The sequence below is a fragment of the Episyrphus balteatus genome, chromosome 4, assembly GCF_945859705.1.
Source record: "Episyrphus balteatus chromosome 4, idEpiBalt1.1, whole genome shotgun sequence".
NCBI lineage: Eukaryota > Metazoa > Arthropoda > Insecta > Diptera > Syrphidae > Episyrphus > Episyrphus balteatus.
Window position 1 is genome coordinate 29,195,857 of NC_079137.1, and position 15,176 is coordinate 29,211,032.

Sequence of the window (15,176 nt, forward strand, 5' to 3'; positions counted from 1 at the left end):
CGACCCGACTGTTTAGTCGGCTGCCTGTGCGCACACTAGGAGCCCAAAGAATGTTTGTAGTGTGCTGGGGCTCTAAAAAGAATAATAATAAATTCGTGAATCAAAAATACATATGACATAACATACATAATTATTAAAATGATTCTTTTATGAAGTTTATAAAAAGCTTATAACATTCTAAGCGACCATAAGAGCAACTACGTGCGACCCAAAACAAAATATTTTTTTCTACCCAAAAATATTTTTACTTGCGATATAGGTACTATATATCAAGTTATGCATTCGTAAAAAAAAAAAAAGTTGAGATAACATTTTTCCATGACATTACGATGGTAGACAATGCCAAAAAAGTGGGTCCCGGAAGTCCGTCTGTCTGTCTGTCAGTCTGTCAGTCTATCAGTCTGTCAGTCTGTCAGTCTGTCAGTCTGTCAGTCTGTCAGTCTGTCAGTCTGTCAGTCTGTCAGTCTGTCAGTCTGTCAGTCTGTCAGTCTGTCAGTCTGTCAGTCTGTCAGTCTGTCAGTCTGTCAGTCTGTCAGTCTGTCAGTCTGTCAGTCTGTCAGTCTGTCAGTCTGTCAGTCTGTCAGTCTGTCAGTCTGTCAGTCTGTCAGTCTGTCAGTCTGTCAGTCTGTCAGTCTGTCAGTCTGTCAGTCTGTCAGTCTGTCAGTCTGTCAGTCTGTCAGTCTGTCAGTCTGTCAGTCTGTCAGTCTGTCAGTCTGTCAGTCTGTCAGTCTGTCAGTCTGTCAGTCTGTCAGTCTGTCAGTCTGTCAGTCTGTCAGTCTGTCAGTCTGTCAGTCTGTCAGTCTGTCAGTCTGTCAGTCTGTCAGTCTGTCAGTCTGTCAGTCTGTCAGTCTGTCAGTCTGTCAGTCTGTCAGTCTGTCAGTCTGTCAGTCTGTCAGTCTGTCAGTCTGTCAGTCTGTCAGTCTGTCAGTCTGTCAGTCTGTCAGTCTGTCAGTCTGTCAGTCTGTCAGTCTGTCAGTCTGTCAGTCTGTCAGTCTGTCAGTCTGTCAGTCTGTCAGTCTGTCAGTCTGTCAGTCTGTCAGTCTGTCTGTCTGTCTGTATAAGGAGCTACAGCCTAAACGGATGGACCGATTAATGTCAAACTTGGTATGTAGTGTTATTTGGCGATTCTCCAGAGGGGTTTTTGGAATTATTTTTTTTTGACAAAAAATAACGGTAGGGGAGAGTGGGGCAGTTTTGAACACGGGGCACATTTGAACACTGCATACAAAATTTTAGCATATCAATCTTTTTTAGAAGTATTTCCATATTTGAACCCGTCAACACGATATCCATAAATGTCAATGACTTTCCATCGTTATCTCGGCTGACTTTCAGATTTATAGGTGGAAGGTGATTTTTATAGTGGTTTTGCATTATTTCAGTTTTTTAGTTGTAAGAGTTTAAAAAAAAGTTGGTACGTGATTTCAAAACGCAATACAATTTTTGTTAATGGTTAATGAATTTTAAACTAATTGATGGTGAATTTTTGAATGATTATATTATTTTTAAATATTTATTCAACATTTTATGTCGTTGACACAGTTGGGGCAGTTTTGAACAAGTACGGTGGGGCACTTTTGAACATGTTCAAAACCGCCCCGAGCAGTTTGTATCAGACATTTTAAGGACACTTGAATGTGTTTTATTTAATAAATCGTAATGTTCTTATAAAAAAAAATAATGAAACTAGCATTTGTGGGCAAAATTAAAGAAAAAATGGGAATATGTACAACATAATTGAAGATTTAAAAAAATGCCTGAATTCTTCAAGTTCTGCTAGACTTTTCTCGATGAGAACTCGATTATATACCGCTTAAGCGTTATAGAAATTAAAGTCAAGCTACCTACACCAATTAATGCTCCTGGTACATGAAGAACATTCGCTTTGTTAACATTTAGATTTAATATTTAAATCTAAATGCGATTTAGATCGCAAAATAAATCTATTTTACTCTGAGAAGCATCAATGTTATGAATACCATTTTTCTAAGATATATTTTAAATGAATTTTTCTTGGTTTTTGTTTTTCTTTTGAACTTATAAATGTGATAAACTGATAACTATAGTATACATTTTAATGTTATTTTTTCTCAGTTTTTATTATTTGTTGGTTAATTGGAAATGATATAATAATCAATTTGGAGTTTTTGTATGTTCTTATTAACAAACTAATAAAAAGTTAAGTATTATTTTTATTCATTACAACGAAACTAATACTGCTGTTCAAAAGTGCCCCTTCCATGTTCAAAACTGCCCCATACATGGGGCACTTTTGAACATAAGAGCCTATATTTTTAAAACATCAAAATTCAATATAAATAATTTGTTTAACTAACCAAATGTTCTTTGAAATCGAAGTTCAATGTTACTGTTCAATGTTAGTAAACTTTACAGATCAAGAAATCGAACATATTTCGTTCAAGCAGCTTCGAGAGCAAAAAGTGTTCAAATGTGCCCCACTCTCCCCTACTTGTCATATACCGATTTTAGTAAAACTGAAATATCTCGAAAACGGCTCCAACGATTTTGTTTAAAAAATTCAAATGTTAGTTTTAAGCTAAGGTCTATCTTTCAATGAAAAAAATTTTTTTTGAAAATCATTATTAACGGTACCTGCCATAGAACCGTTTTTTTCAAATCCGATTATTTCGGAAACTTCTTGTTCGATTTCAACGAAACTTTTTTTGAAGAAGCATTTTTATAATTTAAATATAAGCCAAAAATAAAATTTTGAAAAAAATATTTTTTGGATTTTTAAAAAAAATTTGAAAATTTTTTATTGAAAAATCAAATTTTCTTTTTTTCCAAAAAATTATTTATAAAAAATTAGTTTTTTAAAAAACGGCTCTAACGATTTTGAAAATTTTTTGTCTAAAAATGCATGTTAATATATCAATCAAAACTGCATACTTGTTTTTGAGGGCAAGTTAATTTCATTTTATTTTTTTTAAAAAACGAATTTTTTTTTTCCAAATTTCTATACATATAAAAAGTCTTAAAAATTTAAGCAACTTTAACTCTAAGAGCAAGTACGTGCGACCCCAGTCGTGCAATTAATTTTTTCCATTTTCAAAGATGACCATTTTAAGAAAACAGTTAAGTACCTATAACAATCTTTGAATGTTTCTATGTTTATTATAATTATCGGGAATAACCACTCTTTAAAACTTTTCTAACTTATCAAAAAATATATTTTTTTATGTTTGAGAGATATTTGGGGTTTCCTTTTCAAAAATTGAAAAAAATACGCGTTTTCAGAAAAATTTAAAGGGGGGTATATGGGGTATTAATGGAGCTGTGTTCTTATGGCATCCAATTTTCCAAAATGTTTTTTTTTTTTTCGAAAAATGTGGATCGCGAAAAATAAAGTTTATCTCCAAACGATAAATGGTTTCTTTTTTCTTCCATAGAGAACAATAAAACAAAAATTAGATTTTGTTAGTCGTTTTTGAAAATCTCGAAACAAAATTGTTATCTGGTAGGTTTCTTTGCCATTTTAAAGAGAAAAAGTGTGTGTTTTGAATGAACAAAAAAATCATTGAAATTTTGAAATACAATAAAAATGAAACTAGTCCCATTGATAATAATTCCTCCTCCTGCAACCACGACAACTTCTATACCTATATCTCGTCCCTTCGTCACAAAATCGTCTGAGAGGCAATTCAAAATCAATATGGTAATTGACTAATTAATTATTTTCGAATGCGCAGCAAAATAAATTCAACAGACAATTTACGTCACATCGTTATTTTCGTCGTGCAGAGTTACCTAAATATAATTTTTTCCTTTTTTTGTAAAGGCCTCTAACAAAGGATAGAGAAGAAAACGACACAAAAAATCCTGCTCAGTTTTTCGTCGTCGTCACTTCACCTTATATTTTTTTTTTGTAGTTTTTTTTATATTTTTGTTTGTTGTTATAAGGAGTGAGTGACTTACTTCCCGCTCACTTTTATCCTTCACTCGAGCAGGAGCAATTTGTTGAATGTTTTGTTTGCATTTGTATTTTTTCGGGTGAATATCAAATTAAGAGAACAATGACGGGCACTTTTCTTCTTTTTTTAATAATAATTTTTATTCCTCTCGGTTTCGTTTCGTGATGGTGCGATGCGATGTTGGCGGCGGCATGTGGAGAAGTCAGAGTGACGCCAATGTTGTTGGGCCAAAATAGACAACGAAAATTAAATGAAAATAAAACTGGGACAACTTGCCATCTATGTTGTTCTATGTCGTCCTCGTCGTCATCATTTGTCGTTTGTCGTTTCTTTCGATCTGTTTTATCCTTGAATTTCGACGATTTTATTGTTTATGTTTGTATATCGGCCATTTTGTTTTCTATTCATAATTCCTCTCACAACAATACGCTTTTGTGTATTATTTAAATAATAATAATTTATTGTTATTTTATTCAATTTTCACTGTGTGGGTGGTGAATGTGTGTGTGTTCTGTTCATACGTTGACGTGCTACCTTTTTTTTTAGAATAACATTGTCAAGTCAGGTAAAGTGTCTATCTTTATCCTACGCCTCCTTTCTCAACTTGTTATTTTCTTTAACAAGTAAATAATTTCGAAATTGGTGGCAATTGAATTTGTCCTTTCTTTGACACAAAAGCTATCCACTTCAAAAGTTCGTCAGGTGTTTTAGTGGGTCAAATTGGTTTAATAATTTTGACGCAGGTTAATATCTACTACAGCGATGGCAAGAGGCAAGAGCACTTGAGTCAAAAGTGGCTTCTCAAATTTATGGGAAAGAAATTTATTCAGAAAATCAATAAATATCATGCTGTGTACATTTCGAATTGAATCGAACCAAACTGAGAGTCATACTAAGAATTGCCTTTGATTATATCCTTAGAATTTTTAGGCATTACATCCGGCATCCGGGATGTTGAAAAGGTGAATTATATTTATACTGTTTGTCAGTGGGCTCGTCGTTTTTATGTATACATATATTTTATATACTTAATACACTCATCCTCGTTCGTATTGATGTACTTGAAAGTAGATAAGTATTTGTATATTTATTTTTCAGGTATGTAGGTAAGTAAATTGAAATGGATACTCAAGATAGGTAAGGGAGTTTCAGAAATTCTTATTTTTTGTATTTATTCAAAATAACAGATGGATCTGAGATTTATATATATAAGAAAAAGTAAATAATTCAGAAAAAATAACAACATATTTTATATAATAACATGATAACATTTCCAAATTATTTCGTATTGAATATTGAAATGGAGAATACATACATAATGATGGTTTACGTGAAACTGGAAACTGAATTTAAAGAATTTATACTAAAATGAAAAAAATGCAAGGAGATCCTAAGCTCGTGTCAAAACTGCGTTAATTTATCCTGCTGCTGCTAATTTTTTTCACACGAAAAAGGTTCTGAAGAAGGGTTATTATTAAATACAAAAATGATTTTCCATATTTTACAGTTTTTTTAATATTTAATAACCAATAACATATTTCAATATAAAAAAGTTACACATACGCCACAGTGACCCGCAGTTAAGAGGCAAAAAAAAATAGTTAAAACAAATTAACCTTTAAATAAATGTCAGAATTTTGCATATGCGATGCGAAGATTTCGATTTCGCCATTAAATATCGCAAGCGAAAATGGGAAAAGTACTTTTTACCCAGTAACCTATGCAATAAACAACGGAACTTTTTATTTTATTACCTATTAGAATAATGCGAAAATTATATACAACTTAGCTTTAAGGTAGGTACCAAGGGCTACTATATGTATTACATTTTTATTAATTTTTCTTTTTCAGCTTTTGTGGAAAAACACTTTAAACTCTCACTTTAAATGATAAAAATTAAAAAAAGAAACTTGCTTAATTGAAAAAAATGTGCTTCAAATAAAGTTAATACCTCTATTATAAATAAGGCAAAAAAAATTTCAAAATAAAATCAAAAGCACTGGAAATACCCTTAAACAATATCGCAAAAAAAAATTCGATCCGGCAAGCACTACCCATTCACTTAGAATAAAAGAAGCGGATCGACATGAGGTAAATATGGCTGTCACTTAATGCACAAATGTAAAAATTGGAACTAAGTCACCTATTTTTCTGCACTGGAAACTATACCACTGTAGCTTTTTCCCTGTTTGAAATACCCCAATGGACACAAATTGATGAAATAAAATTTTTCACAAAATTTGAGATTGTTTATCTATAAGTATGGCAACCCTATTAAAATAAAAATAAAAAAAAAACAAAAAACTTTTTGAAACAATACAATGTTGGTTGGTACCTACACCTACATGCCATTTTCTATTTTTGAAAAATTCGTTTTTATCAAAAATAGCTTCGTCTATTTTGTATTTGGATAACAAATTCAATTCTATTAAAAAGCAACTATCTTTATCAAACGTAGGTACCTACCTTTTATGGAATTTTTTTTTGTTTCGTTTTGCACTTAAAACTGTATTATAATGCCAATTATTTGGACAAAAAACGAACTATAACCAAATTTAATTTAATTTTTATCCAATTATTCTCGATTTTGATTCAGAAAATTGTTAATATTTTAGTTTAGTTTGAAATAAGCAGTTTGAACGAATTAGTCGTGCATTTTTTTTTTTATTTTGCAAACATTTTTGTTTTATTCAAAACATTGAATGCAGAAATTGTCAGAAAAATCATAAAAGATAATTATTACAATGATGTCATAGATAAGATTCTTATTTTCAAAACCCGTATTTCCCTACGGTACCTGTCATAAACCCTCATTAACTATTTTCATATACCTAACTCGTAAGCAAGTTATCTAATTTCAATAAAACTGTTTGTACAGAAGCTTTTCTAAAAATTCATTATGAATTTTTTTTTTTTTTGAAAAATTTATGAATTATGTTCAATTTGTGTTAATATGTTTTGATTGCCTTTTTGTCAGAACGAATTATACAAAAAATATTAAAAACAAAACCATACAAGAAATTGAACCGACAAATGTACTTCTTTTGCAAACCTAAAACTTTTTAAAATATTTGTATGTAATTTGAAAAGAAAATTTAATACCTACAAGAGTGGTACTTATTTTCGTAATGTTAGAAAAAATAAATGTAAAATTTTAATGAAATAGTTAACGGTTTAACATGGAAAATACATAAAATTTATAGACTTTTACTTAAAAATTCCGTAAAACTGTTATAATTGTTGATGAATTTTTAAACTTCAAACTCAGAATAAGTGATGTAATCAAAAATATTTTTTTATTATTAAACAATATTTTTATTTTAATATACAATATTAAATTAATTAAAAATATGAGTTAAAATGAAAAAAAAAAAATGTTTTTTTTTTTAAACTTAAAATTGCTTTAAAAATCAATATAAAATATTTTCACATTTTACATGCAATTAATAAATAAAGTATTACAAAAAATTATTTTAAAAGCTAAAATTACTAATTAAAATTAAAATTTACTAAAAAAAAAATGTGAAAATAAAGAAAAATTAATAAGACTTAACACACCAGTAAACAAAATAAAAAAATACTCAATTTTACTGTAATGTAAAATACAGTTTTTTTAGTTATAATTTTAAATTTAATTTACGGAATATTTTTGTTCATTCAAACCAAAATAATTTATTTACACGAAAGTCAATTAGTTGTAATAAATTGATCATTATAGTAAATTGAATATGTTAATTTTGATAAAATTTATAAATTTTCAGGTATAATGAAATTCTTGTTAAAGTTGTTTTCATTTACATATATTTAGAAGATAAAACAGAAACCAAATAAATAAAGACATGTGGGAAAAAGGTGTGGGTATTTATTTATTAAATTGCAAATAAAATACAATTATGTACAATGTACATCGTATCTATACTTCAAAGAGGTTATGTTTTTCCCTGGCCGAAATAAAGATGTATAATCCTATTATTTGTGTAGCAAATTTGTGTATATTTTTTTATATTTTACTGTTTGTCCCCATTTCCAATGAGGAAATAATTTATGTGTTCATTCTGGGAAATATAAACTTAATCCAGACTTTGGCCTTTGCCAAAACGTTACATGTATGTTATTATAGGTATTCATATAAACTTTTTGCAACATTTTCAATTATATCTAGGAATCTTGAACCTTTATGTAATCATAGAATTATATCATCAGGAAATGCCATCCTTAGGGGGTCTGATGAAAAAAAAAATAAATACTAAAAGGATAATATTGCAAAACAATAAATGACACGCCCGCTTATAACCAAAACAATATTCAACAACTGTCATACCGTGTGATATAAGGCCAAGTGATATAAGGCCACATTTCGGTGTTTGCCCCCTATGTTACTATGCAGAAAGGGTCAATTTTAAACAGTTGTTGGCGATAGGTTTAGAAAGGTGTGGCAATGCCATTTTTTTTTGTATTTGTGTGTTATATGCATATATTTTGAGGTTTGACAGATATGTTATGTAAGGTTTGTATTAAAAAAAAAATGAAGTGCAATATTTATATACCCATAAAATTTTATATTCAGAGTCATTCTAATTAAAAACAATATGTATAGTTACCATACTTAAAGACAAGCTTGGAATAGCTGCTACATATTATGTATAAAATTATATTGGATACAAATTTCTTATTTTTAAGACAAAAGACTACAAAATTTTAAGTGAAATCCTTCTTTTTTTAAAAATTGGAATATGAATATGACAAGTATCAAAAAAGTCCGTGATATGCTTGCGAATATCATCAATGAAAAATTCAATTTTTATAGCTCTGGTGTGTCATACATTTTCTTTTTCGTTGATTACAGTGATATTCACTTTTCTGTTACAGAAAAAATACCGCTGATCGACTTCGACTTGAAGTCTAAATCCAATATAAAGCTGAGCATTCCAATTTTGACTTCAATATATTTTTTTTGAAAATAGACTATGAATGATAGGAACTGTAATACTGAGAAGGTAAGAATTTTTTCCTTTAAAACAGGTCCAAAATCCTTAAAAAAAGAAGTTTTAACTATTGATATGAAAAGATGATTTTTTCAGCACAATGCAGTAAAAAAAGCGAAATCTCATCAAAATAATGTTACGTGTTAAAATTTGACACAGTGGATTTATATTAAGGATAGAAATAAGAATAAATAATATCCATTTTTAATTTTTGAGCGAGATAACATTTTTCAAAAGAAATAGAAGCAATATCTTCAAATTTTGATGAAAATGTTGCATTTGATATGATAACCAAGAACCAAAAAATTCAAAGGGTGTTTTTCGAGATGTATGCAACATTTCTACAACTGTAAATAGAAGATGAACCATTATGGGAAACAGTTGCAATTGAGGAGCCAAATACTAATTAGAATTATCATAAAAGCATAACCATAAGTGTGAATGAAATTCCTTTAAAATACGCTTCTGATACCTTCAATTCCAAAAAAAAAAAAAAATTGGTACCAAATTTTAAGAAAAATTGGGAATTTTTACAGATTAGTATTTTCCATCATCGTAATGTTTTTTTTTTTTTTCTTTTTTTGATTATAATCACATCAATTTGCCTACAGCAACCAATACCAAAAATAAAAAAAAAAATGAAACACTAAAAAAACCAAAAATTATGAAAATTGCTTAGTGCTGCAAGTGGAAAAAATCCATTTAAAACAGTTACTATGAATTCCAAATTGTTATTTTCATAGCTGAAATTACTCTAACTGTAAAATGAATTCATAAAATAAATTTAAAAAATTTCTAATGAATTAAATACACAATATGAAATATGTACCGACATTTTTTACCACATTTACAGTACCAAGAACTGTTATTCTGTTCGTTTCGAGAGGAATCATAAAATTCTGTTTGATTTATATTTCCCACAGGATGTTTAAAGGAGCAACCAAAAAAAAATCTACAATAAGGACATTTATTGGCAAATGAATAAACGAATATGTTCCTAGCAAAGTGGAAGTAGCTGAACAAATCTTGTCCACATTTTTCACATTCAATTAATAACGCATATGTATCAGGAAACCACTTGACTGTGAGAACACAAGTGGACAGGAATAATAAAGAAGACAAAAAAATGTTTACCAGGATAAAAAAGGGACGGTAAAGACCGACGATGAACAAAAAAAAAAATTGGGAAATGTTAAAAAAAGGAAACAAAAGGATAACATACCAATTTGCGGCACATCGTACTGTCGTTGTCCTCTCGCCGTACGTAACATCAACTGGCTGGCTATGCTATGGGTAACGGGTGGTGGAACTCCGATACCGCTATTTATCCCTGAACGCTTACTGTTGGTGGTGCGATGTGATAACTGTTGCTGCTGTTGGTTTGTTTTTTGATGCTTTTGTTCCTCTGAATTGACCAATGATGATGGGGCGCCGCCGCTATTGACTGTGGCTGAGTTAGATGGCGAGGAAGAGTCAGCGGTTTTTGACCCTGATGATAATGGTTGGTTTTCCAGGTTTTGCTTGTGTTGAGTCCTTTTGCGCTGCATTTTCTGTTGTATCCTTACATCTAGGTTACCAGACCGATGATGTGGAACATCGAGCTCATCAGCGACTTCTTGATGATCGAACAGTTCCTGGAGTCCTCTAGGAGATTGAGCTTGGAAGTGCGGTACAGATGATGGCTGATGATGGATTGGTGGGTACTTCCGGTAAATGCCTTCTCCGCGATTGAATATATCCTCCATGATCTCATAACTGCCGTCATCATAGCGATGATAATGGTCTGACTGCGGTTTCTGAAAGTCCTGATATCCTCCACCACCACCACCACCATCACCTCCGTCGCGACCGTCATCATCGTCTCCAACAAAGAAAAACGGTTCACGACGTATAGGGAATTCATTGTCCTGCAACATCGTCAACGACGAAGCTGGATAATTGGGAACCTCTGCATCGGTGTCATCGGTCGTCATATGCAAACGACCTGTAACTATAGGGCGCCCCCTTCGTCCTCCACCCATAAAGAGCATTCGCTCTCGTTCGGATTCGGCTGCGGCCGCCATTCTTCGATAGGGATTGCTGACATGATGCTGCAGCGTACCACTGGAGCTAGACATGACGGGTGGAACTAAAACACTTCCGCCACTACTGCTTTCGCCAGTTCGATCATTGCTGAGATGGAGGGATAGTGCACTGCCAATCAAGACACTCAGGCATATAAAGATCTTGATTATCATCTTCATTTAATCACTTGTTTCTATAGGAGTTGATTGGTAGGAGTTTTTGGTTAAAGTTGTGTTAACTCGGTAGAACGGAACGATGAGATCTGTGCAAATGCGAATGGAGTGTCCTTTATTCTTGATAAAGTCTTTTTTTGTCAAATCAATAACTCCTAAAGTGTTTTTCAATGCGAATGGCGAAGGAACTTAACATGTTGAGATATATCTACTCTGTGATTTTAACACGTCTTACATATGCTTGCCAAATTTTTTTGTTTTCAATACTTTTTTTTATTTTTTTGAAGGACTTTTAAGGACGACTATAAAACAACGGGAAATCGAAATGTGAATTTTTTTATTTAACACAAAAAAATAAAATCAAAATTTTATTAACTTAATGGCATCAGATCCAAAAAGTAAGAAAAATAAAGGATTTAACAAGGAAAAGGATCAAAGGACAAACACTCACGATACACGATACAAATCCACCTGTTTTTGTATATTGATTTCGATTACCGGAAATATTATGTACCTGGTAGGTACCTATGTTTTTCAGTTTACTCACAGAAAAAAGGATTTTTACAGGAAGAATATTTTCAGAAAGGTTTTCACGATATCACATTCGTTTTATAATAATTTCTTTTTTCTTCTTCTTATTAAAAAAAAAAAACACTCTTATTTTATCAATTTCTCATCAACCACTTGTTTCTTCGAAACTTAGTATATTTCACTGAACGTTTTATATATATGTCCCTGGAAGGACTTTTTTGCAATATTTTCCGTTAAAAATACTTTTTCTCAAGAACAAAAAAATAAATTATCTTTCTTCACTTTTCAGAATCATTGTAGAAATCCTTTTTATTTATTAGTAATTTTATTTTATTATTATAATCCTTGGGATTATTTCTTTTATCCGTTATATCGTTCGTTCGGTCGTGAGAAATCCTTTTTTGTTCGCGAAAATCTTAACACTGAATGGTATCGAATGTTCGTTCAAAGTTGTGCTGCTCCACACTATAATACTCCACACACAACAACAAAATAACGGAATTGTGAAGCATAAAAGAATCCAACAACAACAAAAATGAAAGGAAAAAAATACTTAACGCAAGTCGGAGGGGTTAGTTGCACTACAACCACCCTGTTGGGGGGCCAGCCTGGCCATGACGCGACTCTGCAACGGTCGTCGTCGTTGTCGTTCCGTTTTAATAGGGTATTTTGTTATTGTTCGTCCGATACTATACACTAACTTCTTGTCACACTCTAGTATTGAATATAGAGACACTTTTACAACAACAACTACCGTGTGGAAAACCAAACCGTGTGTTGGTCAAGCAAAGATTGTTCGTTCGTTAAGGGATGAATCGCGAATGATTTAACGTTGGGCACTTTCGGCAAGGATATCCCTTTTCTGGATCTACACTAGCTCGCTAGTTCGTTTTTTTTTTTGTGTCTTTTTTTAACAAATATTTTTGTATTTTTTCAACAAATCGTTCTAATCTTTCTCTGCTCTTTCTATATAGAAAAAATTTTGTGTGGCTTGGTGCTGCTGATGTGTGTACCCGCAACGACGACTGCACAACACAATGTCGCCAATGGCAGGCAAAAGGATATTCTCATATCCTTGCTTCTGCCGGTGGTTTTGAGGTATTTTCGCTCTCTGCTCTTAAATCTTTTACTTACTCTCTCTCTCTCACTCGCTCTCCCGCTTGGATTGTACTCTCTGTTATCTATTTTTCGGTCTAATTTATAACGGTGTGTTGGAGGATATTGTGTGGGTGTTGCTCATAGTTAACTAACGGAAAAGTTCATCGGGATTCATCCCAACGGCTCAGTGACGACAAAGCGTGCATAGGTATTTGTGAATGGTTTGCATCGATGACAACATTCTTCGGAGAGTCTTCTTGTTACTCTCCACACCCTCTCCCGCTCTCCCAGTAAGTACAAAAAACAAACGGGAAAAGCTGGAACCCTCAAGCCTCGACTCGACACCTCTTCCCATTCTACATCATCCGAAGTTTTTTTGCGCATGTCCTTTGACAATTGACTTCAATCGTCTGAGAGTTTCGACGATTCCCCCGTTCAGCCGATGGGTTTTTTTTTTGTATTTTCTTTTCAACGGAGCTTTTACGGTTCGCATCGGCCGAGCCGATAACTGTGGGTGCGCCTTCAGCAGCCGCCCACGCTAAAATTGTGACGTAAACCAGGCACTTTATCGAACGGCGACAACGTCGGAGACGACGACGGCTGGATTTCTGGTACTTTTATTGCTGCTGCTGGTGCTGCTTGTGCTGCTAAAGTGCTCGGCCTGGCCCTCATTCAAAAGGGATTCTCCAAGTCCAACTACGACAACCGAACTGTTACGAAATATGGAAAAGAATTGATGGAAACTCCAACGGGGGCAAGTGTGGAGGGCGAATGTCAGTCACAAAATATATTGTACATTTCCCCACCATGGAGAATATTGTATAGTAGGTAGTAGCAACATCAGTTGTTGAAGCAGCATTCATGGAAGCTCATCACTGAACTACCTCACTACGCTTTAGTGGAGAAAGGATAGAAAGGATGCTGTTAGCTGTTCGTTTGCTTTGCTCACTAGTTTTGCATGTTTAGAAGTCAGTCGATTTTTTTTTTGTTTTGTGTGTTTGCAGCTTTTGTTAATTTTGTAAAAGGGTAATATGCTTGCCAAAAATTTTCTTGAAGGATATTTTCATTCTTCTATGCATTGAGGGTTTGTTGTATATGTATGAATGAATGCTTATAGTTTAGTTAGAAATTTATAGCCTTGGAGGTATAAGATTTTTTTTTCCCTGAGAAAATAATGTTTGTTGCCTGCCGTGAAGAAGATGTTGATGTTTTTTTGATGAGTTTAATGTGCATTTAGTGAAGTCTTTTGAATTTCAAATGAGTAAATTTCAGCAACTACTGGGGATATGCAACCTCGTTATCATCAGCAACATCGTTTGAGTTACGTTTATTTCATTTTTTCTAATTTTTGCTTGGTCTTGTGAAGGACGATAATTCAAGGTTTAGTTTTAGTTTTTGGTTGGAAAACTTTAATGGAGATAAATTAATGGTTTTTATAATAAGTATTTAAAGTTATTGTTTTGAGATGTTAAGAGACATTTATGGTTATGGTTAATAAGTTAATAAATAAAATGCATAATTCAGTCGCACGGCATTTCTCTTGTAAATGAAGGCTTTAATCTAATTCATAGGTTTACAGGTGTGTGACACTTGGTTTCAATTCGATAAATAAATAAAGCAAGTTAAAGAATGTAATAAATGAAATTAAATTTAACCAAATTGTTTGTAACTAAAAATATAATTTTTTTTTATAGAGAAGGCTTAAATGAGGTCTCACGACCTCTCTTTTTAAAAAAATGATTTTTCCTTAAAAATACATCTCTAACAATTTTTATTTTAAGGAATAATTGAATAATTTAATTTTTATTTACTTTAAAAAATATTTTTTTTTCAACTTATTTTACTCACTATTATTGCATACATTTTATTTGAAAATTTGTTTTTTTATGGGTCGATTAATTATTTTATTAGTCTCAATATTTTAATTAACTTTCGTTCGCTATCTTTATGAAGTCATTCAAACTCAACAACCAACAATCCAGGCTGAACTTCCCTAGCTCATCAAGTCAAGTTTTTGTCCACGTTAAACGCCTTTGGAACTCCCTACCCATCGCGATGAGAAGTATGAGAAGCGTTAAAAGGTTTGAAACAATAGTTTTCAATTATTTGACAAATGATTGATTAATCATGTCATCACTTTTCATTTTTAATTTTACATTTTATTTTTCTCTAGTCTCCTTTTTACTTTCTGTCTTAATCTCAATAAAATTGCTGAATTTCAAATATTTCTTGTTAGTTAATTTAAATTTTTAAAAAACTCTAAATTAATATAAAGGTACCTATTGCAAAACTTTACAAGACTAGTGTCCTACTTTGTGAGTGATTTTTTGAAATAAAATAAATTGTATGTGCTACACAAATTAAAATCCTTCTAAGGCGGACAATTTAGTCGG

At 31.9% G+C, this 15,176-nt stretch overlaps 1 protein-coding gene across 2 annotated transcripts in view; it reads right to left on the reverse strand.

Moving 5' to 3' along the window:
- Positions 1-12,733, reverse strand: part of LOC129917850 (uncharacterized) — a 104,027-nt gene extending 91,294 nt beyond the window's left edge. The window contains exon 1 of one of the 2 annotated variants that reach the window (XM_055998036.1): positions 10,140-12,732. In XM_055998036.1, the coding sequence (XP_055854011.1) occupies positions 10,140-11,160 (1,021 nt within the window). In that variant the 5' untranslated portion in view covers positions 11,161-12,732. Of the gene's footprint in view, positions 1-10,139 lie in introns of both variants that reach the window. The other variant, XM_055998037.1, reaches the window with a different exon arrangement.
- Between the last annotated feature and the right edge of the window lie 2,443 nt (positions 12,734-15,176).